We start from the raw sequence: 20,404 nt of genomic DNA, 5'->3' as shown, positions 1-20,404 counted from the left end.
CATCACCACAAAACAGATTCTCTCCCACCTACCGCTTCCCCCCGTATTTTCCTCACCAGCCCAGATTATTACCCTTTATTTTATATCAGGCTGTCATAAACCCACCTAAAGAATTAATGTATTTCAACACAAAGCAGCCACTAAGTGAAGCAATGTAATTTATTTGACATTATACCAGACACGGGTGCTCCAGATCCAGACTTGACTTTAAAAACAATTTAAAATCCTGGATTTGCTGTATTGGAGGTATCAGTTACCCGTCTGAGAGCCAAATGTGTCAGTATTACAGCCACTGAAACAGAAAACTAAGTACAGGACAAGTCAAGCTAGCAAGCACCATCAGTCCATTTCAGCTGTGAACTCACTTCCAGTTTTGGGGTGCTGGAAGAAATGACAAGGCTGTTGGACAACTTCACAAATATTTCAGTATAAAGCAGCTCTCAGTTACTCATGTCAATGTCTAACTACACGAACTGGGGAAATTGGGCTTTTTTTTTTTTTTTTTTTACTCAGAATTAACGTTAGGCTAAGACCTGCAGGAGAGGGACTGGGGAGCACTCCCCCTCCCTCAGCCCTCTTAAAGAATGAGGTACCACAATATGACACAGCTCCTGATGACAGTAAAATTAAACAAAAAACCCAAACAACATCTTACACCATAACCCAGTGCAGCATTATCCCAGCTGGCAGAGCCTGCCCAGAAACCTGCAAAACTTGCCCAGGGACAAACACGCACCTGAAGATGGGACGCAGATCTGAAACACAGTATTACAACCATTCCACAGCAAACTGCTCGTTGCTCCAGCTGTGCAGCTGCTGTCATTAAGCTGCTTTACTCCATTTAACAAACATTGACAAATGCCAAAAAAGTGAAGTTTGTACTGGTAGTGAATCCATAGTCATCATCTTTCCTAGATTCTTCTAGAGCTGAGCGGCAGGGCAGTGCCATTTGCCACCAGGCTGTCGCCTCCCTGTGCGTGAACCAACTGCAGTTTGAGGTACAGTTTAGAATGTACAAAGATGACACGAACAGAAGTGGTGCAGGGAAATCCAGAGAGAACTTTTCTTCTGTATTGCTGGCTTTTTTTCTTAAGATGCATCCTTTGAAAGGAGACGAGTTGGCGCAGGATGGTCAGGCCATCACGTGAGGCAAGTCCTGGTTGAAATAACACACCCTTCCATTACACAACTTCTATTTACAAAATTTTCTTCAAAAATTTTTAATGTGCACCATGAAAATGATGATTCCTTTCTCTCGTTACTGACATGGAGGCAGTAGACCCTGTAATCTTAAAACAATCTGAATTGCCAGAAATAAAATGAAAACTGTTTTCAGGGAAACATGCATTTATTGTTAAGCATTTCCAGTGAAAAATCAACATCTTTTAAAATGTGTGTTTATTTTAAAAAAACATTTGTTTACAAAAGTGTTTCTGTAGCTTTTATTTTCAAGACAAAAAACACTGATGCTGCATTCCAACCTCCCTAGCCCTGTTCCGCCTCCACAGGAAGTCTGGTGCTCAAGAACCAACCTCCTGCAGTACTTACACGTAAATATTTATTTACTAGAAAAGTCAGAATTTAGGATGGAGAAGGTAATTGAAAAGCAGAGCTGTCCAGCAGTTGACATCAGCATTCCTATGATGGCAGCCTTCTTCAGACACTGCACCAGAGGAGCAGCAGCAGCTACAGATTGCACACCAGACAAGCACAGCATTGTCACAGTACATTTCCTCATCTGTTGAGCTGTGATCTGAACTTAGGTTATCAATGAAGGGCTCAGCACCACGAGCGATCCCAGAGCCAGTTTGATGCCTACAAAGCAGGTAACAGCACAGATTGAACATCACAGCACAGTACAGGGCAAATGATTCACAAGGGTTTGTCCAGTGAGAACAAATCCAAAGTCACGTTGCTGCCAACAGGGCACTGCAGCTGGAATAACCAAGCCAGAAGCCAAATGCGTTGATGACAGTTGGTCTTGTGAGTCTGTTGATGAATCAGCTGATGACACAAACACCAGAAGCAGGAAGAGCTACCCACATCATTCACGGATAGGCTTGGAACAGATTAGAAAACTAGCAAGAAAGAAGTGATTGCTCCTTTGCCTAGCCCTAGGAGAAAGCTGTGCCTGCAAAACAAGGATGGTAACACTGAAAACATCTATTTAGTCTTCCTAGAAGAGGCTTGACTTTCAAGCATTTTGACTTTCATGCTTTATTTCCATGATGCAACAGATGCTAAGGAAATGCACTTTTTCTATCTCTTGTTGAGCCTGCTGCTCATCAAAACCATACAAAACTAAGCACAAATCAGTGTCCCCAATCATCAGCTCCATCAACAAAACAGAGCAGGGGAGGACACCTCATCTCATTGTCTCTGCTCATCAGCATTTAAGTAAAACCAATTTATTTGCTAAATAACATTTCCCACTTCAGGCAAGCCTCCATGTCTAAGCCAGCTTTTGGTGGAGTTTCAGAAGGGAACAAGGGACATGCAGAGTTGACTTCCCCTGCACTAAAAACAGAACTTCCCCACACAGCACATGACCAATGCAGTAAACAAGAACTCACTTGAATCTGTGTTTTGATTTCCCCTCACTCCCCTTCTCCCTTCCCAAATGACACAAGCTCTGAAGTGCCTAGTCTGAGTCACAGCTGTTAGGCTTAAATTTGCATAGTTTAAATGTTTCAGTTACCCACACCATCTAATGCAGATTTGGTGTTACAAGGTAAGATTCTTTCTGGCTATTTAATTCCTCCTTTCAGACAACAACAACAAAAGTTTCTATATTCCTTATGTCAGTGTTCCAAATACTAATTTACACGGAAAACAGTTGAATACAGTGATAATTAGAAAAAAACTAAGACATATTCATACACCAGTAGTACCTAATTGCTCATAAATACTACCGAACCAATTATAGTCAAGGCCCCATGTACTCTGTTGCAAGCTTTAAACAAAATAGTAAAAAAGAAGTCTGGAGTATGCAGAATGCACTACATGATGCATCTTTCCAGGATATGTTCCTAAGGTTTTTTGTCTCCAAAATGCACCAATTTGTCACACTGAGGAAGCTGTGAATTTGGCAAGGGGGTGGAATACAGTCAGGGCTTTTGGTACTCATGGGAAAATGGCAGCTTTTGGCAATACGAGAGGGCATTTCTCTACCTCTGAACAAAGTTGTACTTTGCTCTTGGAGGAATTGGGTAAAACAGGATAAACCACTTTGCTGGATTCATGTTAAAATGTTCAGCAGTGAAATCCAATGGATGCTCTGGTAATCTTTGAGTATTATTACCAATACCTTGTTTAGAAAAATGGGGCCATTTAGACTTCAAAATGACTGTTTCAAGCCATCTTCTGGCACAATAGAGGAAGACAACGCATGATTTATTTGTACTGTACCCATGTTTCATGTTCTTGTTGCAAGGAGTGGTCAGTGTGCAGCCTGATCCACAGCTGGAGTGGGCTACACAGCAACTCCCCGTCTGTGAATGCACAGGGCCCTGAATATAGCGATGTTCAGTGATACAGAAAACAGAACTGCCATGTGTATGTACAATGTCTCACAATGATAAGCTGAACACTAACAGCAAAATTCCTAGGGCTCAGCCCCAGCTGCAGTTAAACTAACCTTGTACAACATTATCCCTATATTCAACTCTGATAATTACCAATAATACAAAAACATTCCTTATAAAGGAGTAACATGTCAAAATTCAGAGGGACTTCAGACCAAAGGTGTCTCCTTAATGCTGGGTCATGTTTCCTTCTCAGCTCACTTCTTGAGAAGCTTCCTGCCAGCACCTAAGCTAGCATTAAGCTACCGAGCACATGGATGGAGGGCAAAATCCAGAATCCAACATTTAGACATAAGGGGGAAGAGGAACACAAGTGTTTTGCAGTAGAGAAGAAAATGAGGTAACTTCATGAGATAAGTAAAACTTAAGAGGGCATTCTTTTAGAGGTGACTGTGCTCACCTAAGAACCTCTTTTCTCCCTCTCCCCCTTTCCCTGGCTTCCTTTATCACTTTACATACTGTTGGAGAAGCCTGCTGTTCTTAGGAGACTGGTCTTATTGAAAGACACATTCAGAAGCCCGTTACTGAGAAGTTTTATGTCCCCGACAATGATTTCCAAGTTCTTTCTTTTGATAAATAGCAGCGAAGAACAAGGGAAAGTAGTCAGCAATTCATATTTACCACCAGGGTAAAAAAAAAAGGTGTTGATGTAATCAAGAAGTTCTTAGCCTGTATAACAGAAAAGACAGCAACTTGAGATTAACACAAGTAGCATTTTGCCAGTTTCCTACTGTCCCTGGTTTTCACTTAGCAAACCAGCTGAACAGTAGCAACTTCTTGTTAAAAAAAATAAATAAATATAAGGAAAGTCAAAACAACTCATTTCCTTTGGCATCATTGCAAATGTTTTACACTAACTCAAGAAAATCCAAGAAAACTGATCACTGACTACACCTTAAAAAGCAGTAAGTATAAAGACTAAGCAAATGCATTTAGTATTGCACTGATATGAGTTCAGAGTACTTACTGTCTGTGCCCTGTTTTAAGTTTGGACACATCAGACAGAGCAGTACAGGGAACATCCCAGAACTAGCCAGGTCTTGACAGCTCTGTCTTCCGGTTTTGTTCCCCTACTGCTATGCTCCAGGTATTTAACAGATACAATAATGTTCCTGATTTCATCTAGTATGAGTTTTAAACAGACCATGAAGTGCAAAACCATTTCAATTTGTACTTCACAGCTCTTGAAAAACCCCAAGCAGGCATAGATTTCCCCACCCCATTAATCCACAACCCAGGAGAAAAAAAAAAAACAAACAAAAAAAAACCCCAACAAACCAGAACAAAACAAAAGAGTCATAGAAAAGACAACTGATACAGTACTCCATTATCCACAATCCCCCTTTCTAGTCCCAGGATTTCTCTGAACTTCCTTGTCAGATACACTCTCAAAAGTTAGCATGATATTCACAAAGACATTACAGCTCTCTTTAAATAGATGTGCTAGTGTTTGAAGTTGCAAGACTAATAATTTTCAAGCTTTTGCACTCAGGATGAAATGTCATTTTAATACAAATAAAAAAACTGACTGTATGTACAAGCCAAGGTAAGATTTCAGTTCTCGTTTATCAGAAACATCAATCAAAAAAAAAAAGCTGAATTGAGAACACACTTCTACTTCTATGTGTATTTGAAGTATGTACAGTAAAAACACCAACGCAGCCTCCATGTGTTAACCAGAGAAAAATCAAGCAAGGATGAATTTTAAAGTACCTGGTAAGCAATCCTTAAACTGAAGCCCAAAATAAAGCCAGAAAACTGCTGCAAAAACCAGCTGATTGCATCATATCAAGTACTCAAAAATATTTTTTTTTATTCTCAGTACACTGGAGAATCAGCTGTGCTCTCCTTCAAGCCCTGTGAAATCATATTATCCAGAGTGTACTGAAGAACACTTTACAGCTATTTAAGACAAAAAAAAAAAAAAAGAAATTATACCAGCTCCATCTTTTTGTGCTGTATTGAGGCATACTCCTTATTACATGATTGTGTAGAAAATACAATGGATGAAAATCACTACTGATAATTCAAAATATATATTTTTAAAGGGGAGCCTAGACTACTGCAATGGCACACATAATACCTACAGATGATGAAACATAATCAACAGTATGATGTAAGGGAGAGGAGAATCAGGTTTCCCAATTAATAGGCTAGAAAGAAAATGGTTCTGAATAGGTCACCATTTGCAACTTTGGGTAAGTCTTGAAAGTCTGTCAGGAGAAAAGTTACAAAAGCAATTGAGTATTTCAATGGTGCTCCCTTCAGCGACCCTACCTAATATGTCTATTAAGTACAAGCATGCAAATATAGGTCAATCCACAGGCACATAGGATCCATGTTAAAAACAGTAAGATAACTGTGATGAGTGGCACCAACAATTTTGATGACTAACACTCAAAATGTTGCTTTCTGAATTACTAAATCAAAATCCTGAAGCAAGTTCCTGCTAGTCTTTGTCACACTGCTAAACACTAAAGTAGGCATTGTTTTCCCCCATTATCTTAGCTGAGCTCAAAGAATTTTTACAATATTTAGTAAGAAAAAAAATTAAAGTATTTCCCCCTTTTAAATTTACACAGACGTTTAATTAGCTTTATTTACAGAGCGCTTTTGTTTTCAGTCTCCAATAGTGCCTAGATAGTATCATCAGGCAAGAGTGCCAGTTTTGAAAGAGAATCTATAGAGAATCCTAGGAATAACAGATGGTGATGCTCCTCCAGAAGGGGCAAGCTGGACTACAGAAGCAGCTCTTTCTATATGGCTCAGTTACTCAGGAGTAATTCTGTTGCAGTCTCTACATCCCATGATTTTGAAGACAAGGCCACTATTACTGCATTCTGCAATGAGAAAACAAAAGCAATAATATTTTCAGTGTGTGAACCTGCAGCTCCAGGAAGTGAAATGAAAAGTTCACCGAAAATCAAAACACATTAATTTACCATTTCTTAAATGCCAACTAATTACTAACAGAAAAATTGTTTCAAAAAAGCAGGGGTAGCTCACAAGATTTATCTGTAATGTAATATTTTAAAACTCCAATTCTTAAAAATAATTAGCAAAATAGAATAATTAGATCTATCCAATGTCATGAAAGTAGAGAATCTACTTTAGTAGACTCTGATGATACTGATGACTCCCTGTACTTACACATATAAACTTGCCCTGCCCTTACTGCAAATACCTAAGTTATTTATACTTACCCTATCAAAGCCCATAGCACAAAGGTTTTCTATTTTTTTGGTGTATTCTGGACTAGAAACTGGTGCTCCAGCATACACATGTGCCCAAAGCCGAGCTGTCTGCTTAAACATTTCTGGATTTTGTTTGTACTACACAAAAGAGAGAGGGGAAAAAGCAGAAAGTTAATCAACTCAGTAATCCAACCAAACAGCAAGACATTATGGCAGACTGCAACCCATCATTCTTCCTATGGTATCTTCCACAATGTTCCATACTGATCATGCTGCTATTCTTGAAGTAAATTAGAGGTGAGGATTACACAAAGAGCAAACCAATGCAAGCATTTAATAGAGTGAGTTTGCCTTCAGGAGAAATAATGTACTATTGGTATTTGATGTGTGCAACCAGGTACTGCTCTCAATTGCACAGATCAAAGTAAAGTAGCTATATTTAGTACAGCTGCTGAAATTTTATATTCAGTGTGACAGAGTACAAATTATCCCTATGTTAACATCTCCTGAACATGGTACTATGTACTACTCTAAAGCATTTCTCTAACCACTTAAAAAAATCTACGGTTTACACACTGCAAGTAGGCCTGCAGCTTTTCAGTCCAGGCCAATATTCCACTACTAGGCTTTTTCCTGAGAATGAGGATCTTAATCACACAGGTGACAGAAGAAGGGTTGAAAAATGAGTGAGCAAGTACAAAAAGCTAGGGAGCTGCAACTCTTGATGAAAGCTATTATTTACCTGGGGAAAAAAAAAATCATGCCAGTATTATTATTTTGTACCAATCTCGCCACTAACCAATTTTCCAATAAACAGCAGACTGGACCATATTGAAGAGAATTTTTATCTTGTGCCAGAATTCAACTGCCAAGAAAGTGGGTCATTTGTCATAAACTGTACTCATAAAAGTTAAATGATTTTCCCATTTTAACAACTTTTGTATGCAGTATCAAGTTTGTCTTAAAAAAAACCCTCTTCCTTTAGTTCATCACTTTAATAGGACAAGATATTAGGAAATACATTTTTCAAATATTTAGTTACATTTTAAGGGCAGAAACACAGCTGATTATCATTCTTAGACATTTCATTATTATGTGAAAATAATAATTAGATCTATAAAGCACAATAAAATGTTGTACATTTCATTTTGCCTCTCCTACAACAACCCACACCAACTACACTGCTTTGTGTGCCTTGCCCACCGCCCTATAATTCTGATCCAGATGTCATCATTTGTATATTTACTATCTGGTGGCACTTATGGCATTAAAACAAACATGGGAGGCAATCTATTGCTGGAAATAAACCACTGTTATAAATACAGTGGTCTGTAACAAATGTCTTTTGGTGTAATGATTAAAAAAGAAGGATTAAGTTAAACACCAGTAGCACCCTGAAGTACTATTTTCTTCTGCTCTTAGAAGATCTTCTCCCAGTTTGTTTTTAAAAAACATTCTTGAGAACACTGCCAAGCCTGGAAAGCAACTAGCTGAAGTGCAAAAAATTAAGTCATAATTGCATTTTACTCAGAACTAGCTTTCAGTTCTATTAATAGAATTACTTTACTTAGGTATCTGTAAATAATCCAGTTTCTCACTGAATTTAGAGAAGCCTAAAGGCAACTTTCACTGATGTTTCAGTATCAGGAATCTGAGGCAGTTCATGTTGCTGTACTGAAAAAAACCCAGCAACCAGAGCAACTACTACACCAGACAGCTGGTGTCTGAAAATACTGTTCTTACTCAAACAGGAATTCTCCCTGGGATTCTCTCAAGAGCTTTTGCCATTTACCTGGACAACACACAGTTTAATAAAATAGCACAAGTGTGGGGAATAATTAATTCCTTGTGAATTTTTGTCTTGTAAAATGCAATGAACCCCAAACAAAGTAAAAAAGATCCCAACACCAAATAAACACATGAAAAAAAGCAGTTGTTTACCAACATCTCTCTCAAAACCATTATAATCACTTTCTACTTACATACACATGCCTGTAACTCAAGGCCAAACACCAGCATAGTTTTCATGTAGGTATTTGCAGGAAACAGGATTAACTGAATCCTCCCAACATGAGCCATGCCACAGTCCCACTGGACACACCTACACAAGTCCCACTGCAAACACCTAAGGAGCAGCCTGGAAAACTGCTCTTTGCAATCTATGAAGTTTCATGGAGTTCTTTACCTGAGGAAAAAAAGCCTGTACCAGCTCAAGTGCTTCTACTATTAAGATTCCCACACAAAATTCTACCATCAGAGCCAGAACAGGAAACACTCTTTTTGTTCTTTGTAAAAAAGAATGCATAGTGTTTTTTTAATGAAGGAGGAATGTGACAGCAAGGGTGTACATCTGGAAAAAAACCCAGTGCAGGGACGTGCCTGGTGGCCTTTCTGGCCTTTACAACACTTCTGGGCAGAGCAATTCGGCCTGACAGAACTGTTCAGGGACATTTATTCAGAGCAGCCTTAGTGCAGAATCCCACAAGCAAACCTTCTGTACTTACTGAGTACAGTGGCAGCAAACAGCTCTCACGCACTCAGCAATTCAATGGGCTACCTCTAATATCCATATATCCCCTGAATCCTAACAGGTTTGAAAAAATGCTTATCTATCATTCTACACTGAGTTTTAAAGGGAAGTAGTGCACACCTTGTCACCCTATCCTGGAGGGCTCTTACAGAAGATACAGGTGAGACAGAAGGTTCTTCCAGCATCAGCTTGCTTTGCTCTTCTGTATCTGAAATATACCCTTACTGCCAGTCAGTGGGGAAGCCAGGCTGCCCTTCTGTCTCCCCAGAGTAAAAAGGAAAACACACACATACTTGAGACTTTGTTAAGAATTGACAGAGGAATGACTGTTTCTATTATTCAGCAACACTTTAAACAACATAATGACAGTCCTGGTATGGGCCCAAGATCCAACTGACATTCTTCCTTGTACTAAAAGTTATCACTAATGTCTGAAAGGCAACAAACCTTGTTGATTATAAAATTTTACTGATAGCAATTCAATCATAAAATTTTGACATTAAACAAATACAATGCTCAATGAACAACATTCATATTAATCCAGGAAAGGAGCTACATACCAAGCCAAATCCAATTAACACCACCAAGTTAGAACTCATTTAAAACTGATAGCATATTGCTTTTCCTATACTGGAAGTTTCAGGTTTTGAAAGGCCAGTTACATTGGAATTCATTTAACTATGCTGCTACCTCCTGACATTTCTGATATAAATAAAGGACAAAACCTCCTGACACTGCAGAGTAACTAATACTCACTCTGGAATTCAAAAAGAGCACAAAACACTGTATCAGCTCATATTTAGTATATGCCACTTTACAATAAATTGCTTAAGACATTTTATCTCCTGTAAGCCTTGGGACCTAACCTGAGTCAGCAAAGATGATAGAAGTGCTACAAAATCACAGTTAACTGAGTATCTTACCTGGTTTGCCACTACTGCATCTTGTGGATCATCTGGTTCTGCAGCTGCCAACAATGCTTGCAGCGATAACAACACTGTTCTTAGAGTCATTGCTGCTGCCCTAAAATTGAAAATTCAAAAAATCCTTAACCATCTCCCATGCCTGTATTTACCTGTGTGGCTGTACTATCATAGAAGATACGAGTTCATGTACAGATTTTAAGTCCAAGAAACATAAACTGCTGCAGGTTATAGTTATTAAAATACTATTCTGTATATATTTAAATAAGGTTTGAAATGTGGACTTTCCTATTAACAATGCTTTCTGAAGTTTTTGGAAAGCACCTTGACCTACACATTTCACCATGCCCATTTAATGCAATTCATTTTGCCTGGGGAAAAACCCACAAAAATCAAGGCCAGAACAGGATGTGCCATTCTCCCTCACTGCCAGCACCAGCACCTCTCTCCCGGTGCGGGGCCGGCAGCCCGGGGACTCCTCATGCAGGAGCAGTGACCTACATTTTAAACATGCAGAACAGGAAAGGAATTCTATACACGAGATCTCTTTGCACCAGTTTTAACATTACATTTTTCATTAAACTGAAACATTTACATAGTTAATTACTACTACAATAATAGAAAGGTTATTGAATTATGGAATGTGTGATCAAAATACTTCCTTGGCTTTCTCTCATTACAACCTGACTGTTGGCAGCAGGAAAACATTCTGTAGTCACAATGGTTGTGTAACGTTACTCTTTGCCCCTGTGAAAGACCCCTGTTGAAGGCAGCACAGTCCCAGAGTTGGAATTTCTAACATTTTAGGTTCTTAGCATTTATCTCAATCTCAAAGCATATTTAGAATAAGATACTTTAATAATTTAGTAAGGGAAAACAGTATGCTCAGAGAAGTCAATAAAGCGTCAAAATAATCACATTAAATTATTACACACTGGAAGCCTGGAAAGCTGTAACATTTACACAGTTTCATTAGATTTTGATCATAAACAACATCTCTGGATTACCATTTCAGTTGTAACACACTGAAAACCAAGTAAGAACACCACAGACTGCAAAAGTTGAGTATTTCTGATTTGAACAGTTATTTAGATTCTTAATGTCATTGTGGCAATAGCACAGACAGATGTTCAAACCACTACACAAATCTGTTTCTGCTGCTTAAGAAATAGGAGCAAGGTGAGTGGGGAAGATGGGACATTTTAGATTTGAGCAAAGTGATTATGACACATGAATGCCAGAGGAAAGTTGTGAAACAGGCATCCAATTTCTTAAAAACAAACCTCAATTTTCAATCAACAGAAAACAGTTTCTTGTTTTCAGAAGATTGCAAATAAATGCAAAGAGTTTGTTAGAATAGGTGGGGAACAGTTTGTCCTGATGGTCCAGCTACAAAGGAACAGTGTGCAAGTGCATTTCCAGGCTTAGGTTTCAGAAATTGATGTATCTTCCAGTACTGAGTCACAGTATTAAGGTACTCTAGCAGTATATACCAATTAACAAAGGATAGATGCTGGTAAAATCCCAGAGGTACATTTGTGGCACCCAAATATTATGTTCCTAGATACTTACATTCACAGCTTTCTTGCTATGTCACTAACCATTCAAACATGCCATTCTTCCCTAATCGTTTGTAATTCTTGAAGATTTTTCTCAGTAAGTTATTTTTTAGCTTGATAATTACTGCTGAGCTTTCACAGTGCAGTGCTCTACATCAAAATGCAAGTGAGAAACATCCCAAATGACAGAGATTTTAATTAGCACATAGTGTCTCATTCCAACTGCCACACCAGCTTTAAGTCCCTTAAGCTGAACGTAGTATACTTAAAAAAATCCTTATGCTTTTAAATCTGAATTCTGACAAATGACAAAACCATTACAACATACACTTCTCCTCTTTCAAACCTATTCCTTAGTAATTTCCTTTTCTTTACATGTACCTAATGCTATTTTGCTCTTATAATTTCCTTGGGCTTGTAATCTCTAATGCTTTATACTATCTTGAAATGAATATATTTAATGTACACACTGATGATATAATTGACAGTCTCATCTCCTAGCAATACAGGAATGTAATGCAACATATTTACTATTCCAGCATTCAGGTGTCATGGAATACTAAGTCTTTCAGGGCTTACTATACTCAAATGGATGTAATAATTTTTATTTTTATACCGTCAATTTCAGGTAGTACCATCTGCCACACCCACTGTAAAACCTTAAGTCTTTTCCTAAGTTAAGTGATTTTACTATGTTATACTGTAGAGTTTTAAAGACTGACTTAACATGAAATATCTATCAACCGTAAATAATGCTATAGTTACTTTCTCCAAATAAAAGTTGTTCTGTCCTTTCCTTTGCAGAAATCCTTCTACTTTAGAGACATCTGAAAATGTAGAGAAGATGACATAAAAAGGATCACAGCCTTTTGTGCCACTTTTACATGAAAATTTACTTCCACTTGCAATGTACCTTCTAGCAGAGGAGTGTAAAGTGTACTTTGGGGAGCAGGGGGCATTGCTAAGAACCAAAGGTGCCATGGACACCAGCTGTCTCCAGCTGTTTCTGGCTTAAAGACTGCAAGGTCCTTTCAATCCCAGTTCACCTGTTATATTTGTACATTTTCATACAAAGCACACTTGAACATCTGACATTCCAATTTCAAAATAACAATAAAAAGCGACAACTTATCCATTTATATATACAGATGGCAAGATGATCAGAGAATTTAAACTCTGAAATACTATGTTTCAGACAAGATTGGTTTAGCCTTTATAAAAAGATTTAAGTTGTAAGCTACATTTCTATTTTCAAGTCTCATGTCTCAAAACAGCTTTCCCATCTCATGCATAGTAAGACAGTCTTTATTGGACACAAACATTGAAAGAAGCATTCTTAAATCATAAAACTCATTACAGCTTTAGTTGCTGTTTGTATTAAACAAAAGAAGAAATTAAAATTGTGATTAACGGTAAAGAAAAATTGACATATTTTGTGTAACTACTGTATAACCATCTAAAATCTTCTACCATTAGAACACCAATTAGCTTTCCTGATCAAAGAAAATAAAAACGGCTTGTTATTTTCCACATCACTTAGTCTTAATTTTTCAGATACATATTAACATTTACAGAAAAAATTGAAGGAACAGCTAAAAAAAATATTCTGATTTCCATGAACTTAAAATCTCTTCTTTTGGGAGAATACAGTGAATGGAGATGACTGCCTATAATTATATTTACAGACACCAGTAAGGCAGGACCTGTTCCTCATGAGCAAAAATAATTTCCATCATCAGTTCTGAAAGAAAAATCTATACTGATAGTGGCACAAAGCTAAAAATCCCAACACACACACCCACCCCCTTCCCCAACATCTTCACAAACCAAAGAAGAATGTCCAGGGCAAGAACAAAAAAAAAAGTTGTATTTTCCTTAAAACTGATTTCCAGTGCAAAGATACAGATCTTCTGAATATTCCAATGCACATCAAAGGTTTATTCATCTAGAATAGAACTCTGAAAAAATAAGGTATTTCCAACTCTTCTTACGTTTGAAGTTTACTTCTAGGTATGGATTTACGTGCAGAAGCTCATGGAGTCCAAGCAATTCTCTTTGGTAACTCAAGCTAGCTGCATGTGTGTGTTCTAGGTTTGTTCTCTCCTTGCCAAAGGCAAGGTTTTCAATTGCTCCTGACAGACTTCCATCTGATCTTTCTTAGCTGAAGCCTCAGAAGGCTCTTGGAAAAGCTACTTCAATTAATGAAGTAGCATGAATATCAATTCATGCTTAATATTCTGCATACTGAGAAGGTTTTTTAATCTTTCACTGTACATTGTTTTTGCTTAGATCATCATTCTTCACTCATCATGTTACTTCACTCTATATTTTTCCTATGTTTCCCATCTTTCTTGTACAACTCTCTAAGCAGGTACACTGCTTCAGTGGAAATCTTACTGATCACTAGCAACAGAAGTCAGCTTGTATAATGAGTTTTACAGGGAAAACTTCCTATTTGCCTTGCACATGAACTTACATCATCTTTGTCCCATGACATTACCACCTCCTGTTTCCTCCTAAATCTTACAATAACCCCTGACTTCCACTCCCATCCCAAAATACTTCTTAGCTATCATGCAGGTTTGCCATCTGCAAAATGGGAGGAGGCCCCTATCATGCACCAGTGAGCTGCAAAGAACTCCCTACAGGGCTGCACTGTCCCTCAGAGAACTTGAAACTAAAAGCCTCCACTCTGGACAAGCACACCAAAAGCTCAGCTTTCTATTGGCATTACATTTGCTAAACTGCAAGGAAAAACTGGATTGAATCAGAACAAAAAGAGCTGATATACATTTGTTCACTTACACTTTTTCCCTCCTTTTTTTTGATAATATCTTAGGGCATTTCCATTAAAAAAGAGCACCCCTAGTTTGGGTGACTATAGTGTTAACATTAAAAGGCACAGCAAGCCAGCTGTGCCCAGCATGCCTGAGGAAAGAAATCTCTTTTACCTTTGCATGAACAGAGAGAGTTCTAAGAGGATTACAAAACAGTGCCAGGTTTTATTTTTCTTCCATTTTTAAAAGCTAAGTAATTCTACATTTAGGAAGTTTTTACTTATGTTCTTTACATTCCACTCTAGGAAAAAATCTCTCTCATTATTCCAAGAGGGCAATGAAGCAGAATGCCAGGAACATCTGCAGCCAGCAGATTGCTACTCCACTCTATCATCCAAACATAGCTACAGGAACACTTTTTTCTAAATAATCTGTAATATTTGTTCCATTTGTGAAATAAACAAACTTGTTAATCCAAGAGAAAATCTCTGGGACCTTGTACCAACAGCTTATGGAATATGGAAGGAAATTAATAAGGCCTTTGAGTAGAAGTCCACTGCACAGTCATTATTTACAGGACAACTACAAGACCAGGCATCCATCAGAGAAAATAAAAAATAATAATAGAATAGCTGTGACACAGCACAGAGGGGAAAGACAGCCTGCTTGCTGAAGGGCTCCCTAAAACTATCTTAACACTCTCTGAATTCTTCTCAAAGTTTAAGAAGCTTCAGTACTCCTGGAAACACTCTGAACAAAACCCAGCAGTACTGGATACCCAGGAAGATTACAGCTGGCTGCTGCTTATTTATCTATTAGAACAGTATTATCTCTTATAATGATTTCCATCTCAATGAAAACTGAAGCACAAATCCTCCATTAGTCACTATGACAAAAATATTCTTATTTTTCACTAGTGACTGTCAAACCCACAAAAGCCAAGAGTTTTTGTAGCCATATATGCAGCGAGGACACATTCACTTAATAATCTCTGTTCAACGGATTTATGCAAAACAGCTTTCAAGTAATTTAGTTCTCAGGTTTCACTGAACTGCATCAGATATGCTGTATACTTAAGATTAAAGCTTTGAGACAGAGTTCTAGCCCAGAAGATAAATATAGGCCATAGTAAGTGAAACCACATAATGAAAATTATGTCAGATAAGCATGAACAGCATTCCTTTTACAAAATCATATTCCTATTTTAATTCTAGTGGCAAACAGTAGCTGCTTTGCAAACTAACTGGCATAACAGGTACTTAAAAATCTAAACATAATGAAAATCCACAGCTGCAAAGAATTTCAGTATGAAGCCTGCAATATGGAAAAAGAATTTCATTAAACTCATTAAAAATTATTTAAAGATGTTACTTCGCAAACTGATCAAATCCCCTGTCAATATGCAGACTATCATCTCAACTATGATCATTAGAACAGCAAATCATTACCACAGGACAGGAGAGTAGGGAAGAGACTTTTTAAAACCATACACACACATTTAAATCTTTGTATTCACCATCTATAAATGAATATTTTATCAGCTTATTAACTCTTTCAGAAATCCTGCTAAGGCCCATAGGCCAAACTTCTCCAGTCGTTTAACTCTGAAACCGTGCTGAAAAACAGATACACAGTGAAACTGGAGACTTATATCCAAACACAGCAACAAAATGAGTGTTATTCAGTTAAGAGCATTACAAGTCAATGAAGTGGCACTTCAGATCTTGTTGCTAAAAAATTTGACAAGAGATTCTGGAACTAATATATTTTCTAGAATACTTCCACAGATATATTTCAGAATTGCATTTGGCCAATTTACTTTTGAATCCCTGGTGAAATAACTTAAATATTAAAATACTAATTGGGGGGGCATTGCTTATTTTTTGTTTGTTTGCTTGCTTTCTAATGAAGCTATTTTATTCAAACCACTTTTCAACCTAGACATGCAGAAAACTAATTTTTGGTGGTGCATGGTTGTACATCCTCCCACTGGTTCTCTCCTTAGGCCAGTTATGGTCTCAGGAATGCTTGTTAGGCCTCAGGTGGATTAATGGCACCTGGACAGCTAGGTTTCCTTGAGCTTATCAGAAACACTGTCTGCTCCCAAAACTTCTGTTGTCTAGCACGCTCCTGTTTTCCAACAAATAGTCTTGAGTTCCTTCTTCCATCTGAACAAGAGATCAAGTGGAATAGTATTTTTATTACTGGACTTTTCAAGGAAGATTCCAGAAAATAACAACTCATCCTTGAGGCCAGGATGGAAATTTACTGATGATTCAAGTCAATCATCTTGTGACCCTAGTACCATCTATGAACAATAGTACTGAAACGTTTTGAGCTATTGTGGACCACAGAAGGCTATAAGCAGCATTTTTCTCAAGTACGCCTTTGTACATATTTATCTTTGTCTGCATACACATATATTATGAATGCTGCCACTTCAGATTTAACCTGGTCTAGTGGAAGGTGTTCCTCTCCATGGCAGGGGTTGGAATTAGATGATCTTTAAGGTCTCTTCCAACTCAAACCATTATATGGTTCTATGATTCTTTGCTGTGGGCATTTCTTAATTAAATAAAGCTGCATATACTGAAGAACAATAAAGAAATTAATTAAACAATAAAAACGATTCATATTGCTTAGTGAGTTTTAGGAAGCTACTCAGGAGAAATCCAGTCTTATCACAATACAGAAATGCTTCAAACAGTAAACAGTGGAGACAGCTATAAGGTTGTTCTTATCAAAGGATTAGAGGCTTTGACAAGCACTTCAACAATGCTCAAGTGATTTTCACATACCATTCTATGATGCGAAAAGAAACAAAATTTACAAATACCACCACTAGAAAACTATTAAGAATCATTTGAAGAGGGATTAATAGTAGACATGAAATCTCTGTCCGTCACCACCAGGTTCTGTGCAATTCTCTCCTTAGTGCTTCCAAATGAAGACACTGTTTCAAAGCAAGAGTTTAAAATTATATACTTGGCATAATCCTGGTGCTTCTTGTGTCAGCTGGCATAAATATACAGAAGTCAAATTCTTGTTCCAATACTCCTATTTTGTATACATTTTGCATAAGGAAGACATTAATGTTTGGGGTTTTTTCTTCAAGCATATATAATATATAACAGAAATAAGACAGAGACGAAATTATCTGCGTTAGACATAACTCAAGAACACAGGTCAACTCTCCTGTTTGTCCTTCTCAAATATCAAAGGTTTTGACCAACCACCCCAAAAGTACATAAATTAAGTTGAAGCTCATAGTTTTTTTAAATCTTTGTTGCCTTTTGATACTTACAGACAACCTCATGCCCTTTTCATGAATCTGCCTCAGAGTATGATCTCACAGGAGACTGTACTTGGACAGCTAGAGTCATTAATCTCCAGTAAAATTGTAGGGTGGTATGATAATTAGATGCAGGTACAGAAATTCACAGGCTTTACTGATAAGGAAAACTCTACCAGGTACCACAGCATGTATACTGAAAGATTCTATTGCCTGAAAGAACATCAAGTGCTCTGAGATAACAAGAAAACATTTGCCATTCCAAAAGTTAGAAAAACAACAGTTTATGACCATTACAATTTCATTTCAGTAATTTACCCTATACTGTACCCAGATGATTTCTATAATCTTGTACATCTGTAAAAGATTAATGCCCTGGATGTTACCTGCAAGACCTCAAGACTTTAGCACTCTCCTCTAAAGTTTCTGTTTCAAACCCAACTGATGACTGATTGGCCAACAGCACTCTAGACAAAGTTGTTGACTTTACAAGCATTTGAAGTTTGTATGGATTAGATAGTGGTATGATCCGCTGGGGAATTACAGTCCTATTCTTTTGGGGCAGACATGGAGGAAAATAACCATCTGTATTAGGTATCATGTCTATCATACCACTGTTGTACACAATCTTTCAACCACATGAAATCAATTACTCTGAAAAACAAATGAACAATAAGTGCAGCTGTTAGTTTGGACACAAGTCTATTTCACAGATTTTGGCTATTAAAACTTCTGCAGCAACATTAACTGGTTAAAAAAGGCAATAGGTAGTATTTGTTAACAGAAAAGAACTAGAATTAAAAACTAACTCATATAAAACCACCCATAATGTCAACAATTAAATGTTCATACTAGTAAAAAAAAATTTTGGAAGAACTCTCTGTATATATAATATATACTTAGTGCTTTCCAAAATTATCACCTGATCATTTCATTTGCATATTTGCACCTCAGAATACTTACTATACCATAATGTGTGCTTTAAGGACATCTCAGATTAGAAGCACAAGGTGAAAAGCAAGGTGAGCTAATGCCTCCTATCCAGGACACCAGTATATTTTATTTTGCACATTTAAACCCCTGTGGAATCTTACCATTGATCTTTCAGAATATCCAAACAAATGGCCCCAGTGACAGAGCTAATATTCGGATGCCATATTTTGGTGATAAACCGCACCTAAAAAAACAAGACAATTTTTAAAAACAAAAGCAGTAATTAAATGCAGTATACTAAGTAAATATTTTAAATCCACCATTTTAAATAATATTATGAAGAAATACCAATTTAGAAAATGTAGTACTACAAATGGAACTAAGACGTGATACTGCTTATTTCAGGAGGTTTCAAGTCTGTAAGGCTATTTGTTAGAGCCTCTCCTTACTCAAAACAGACTACTGCCCATTCCAGCTCCCCAAACTCATCCCTAACTGCTCCCTCATACGTCAGGTGTTCACATCCCTGCATCACACAAAACTAGTTAGAAATGTCCTCCAGCATACAAGTTTGGACAAGCAGATGGTCAAATACAGACTTAAAACTTCTAATATTACTAGAAGTGGGCTGTCTAGGTTTCACAAAGTCCTGAACTCTTAATATAGGAACTGGATATCACTCACTGTTGAGCCAAACTGTTGGCTATAGATGTGTTAGAAAAATTTCTTTGGTGGATGCTACTACATCTACAACCATCCTGTCTCATTATTTACATATATATTTATATAGCTCATATATCTACCTCATCCTTTTTCATATTCAGAAAGCTCTTATTAACTACCTCAACTCTAGAAGTCACTTGGAAAATGTAAAAAGCAATGTAAATACTGGATAATTTCTCACAGTGAATGACTGCTAACAATGGCTGTCAAAGCACATACTGAACAAGCTAAAGAAATCTTTCATGTGAAAGGCAGGGCCAGACACAAGCAGAAAGGCTTCCAATTCAAGACTCCAGAATAAGCAGCACTATGCTACAAAGCACTGAGTTTCTAACAGCTGCCTATGAACTCTGGAAATGGAGACCACCAAGCCCTAAAGCAGCAACTAAATCATGGTATACAGACTGATCTTTCAGCATCTGCAACCTGTTTCAGCTCTCCTTATTTTAGCTCCCACCGGAAGGTGTGCAGATTAAAGAACTGAAGACCAACAGACATTTCTTTAAGATTTTCTGTATATTTTGCTCCAGCCACAAGGAATAATTCAAAGAACCTATGAGATACTGGAACCTCTCCCTTCCTCTTCCCCAGTTCCTTCCCAGTATTACATATCAGGGTGAAAATAGTAAGAATCTAGGACATGTTTTTGGTTCAAAGACATCTTTCAGACAAACAGAAAACCAATCAAGAACTGGAGTCAGACAACTTGGGTGTCTACTGATTCAAGCCACTGAAGAATGGACTAAACGAGGGCACAGGAACGTAGAGCTGCACATGGCTGGGGAGAACATTATTCAGAGTGGAATCCAAAACTGAACTTCTAGAAAGATGCAGTAAAGTTAAAAGGTTAATAAGTTGTGAAAAATATATGAGTGACTTTACTACAGCC

General features: G+C 37.5%; 1 protein-coding gene across 1 annotated transcript in view; it reads right to left on the bottom strand.

Moving 5' to 3' along the window:
* Positions 1-145: 145 nt before the first annotated feature.
* Positions 146-20,404, bottom strand: part of UBE2K (ubiquitin conjugating enzyme E2 K) — a 42,679-nt gene continuing 22,420 nt past the window's right edge. Inside the window, exons 4-7 of the mRNA XM_021533193.3 lie at positions 18,954-19,036; positions 10,232-10,331; positions 6,788-6,916; positions 146-6,424 (exon numbers count right to left, since the gene is read on the bottom strand). Of these exons, the coding sequence (XP_021388868.1) occupies positions 6,350-6,424; positions 6,788-6,916; positions 10,232-10,331; positions 18,954-19,036 (387 nt within the window). The 3' untranslated portion in view covers positions 146-6,349. The remainder of the gene's footprint in view (positions 6,425-6,787; positions 6,917-10,231; positions 10,332-18,953; positions 19,037-20,404) is intronic.

This window comes from Lonchura striata, chromosome 4 (assembly GCF_046129695.1).
Source record: "Lonchura striata isolate bLonStr1 chromosome 4, bLonStr1.mat, whole genome shotgun sequence".
NCBI classification, from domain to species: domain Eukaryota; kingdom Metazoa; phylum Chordata; class Aves; order Passeriformes; family Estrildidae; genus Lonchura; species Lonchura striata.
Note: the sequence above shows the minus strand (reverse complement) of the source record. Positions and strands in the feature narration are given on the sequence as shown.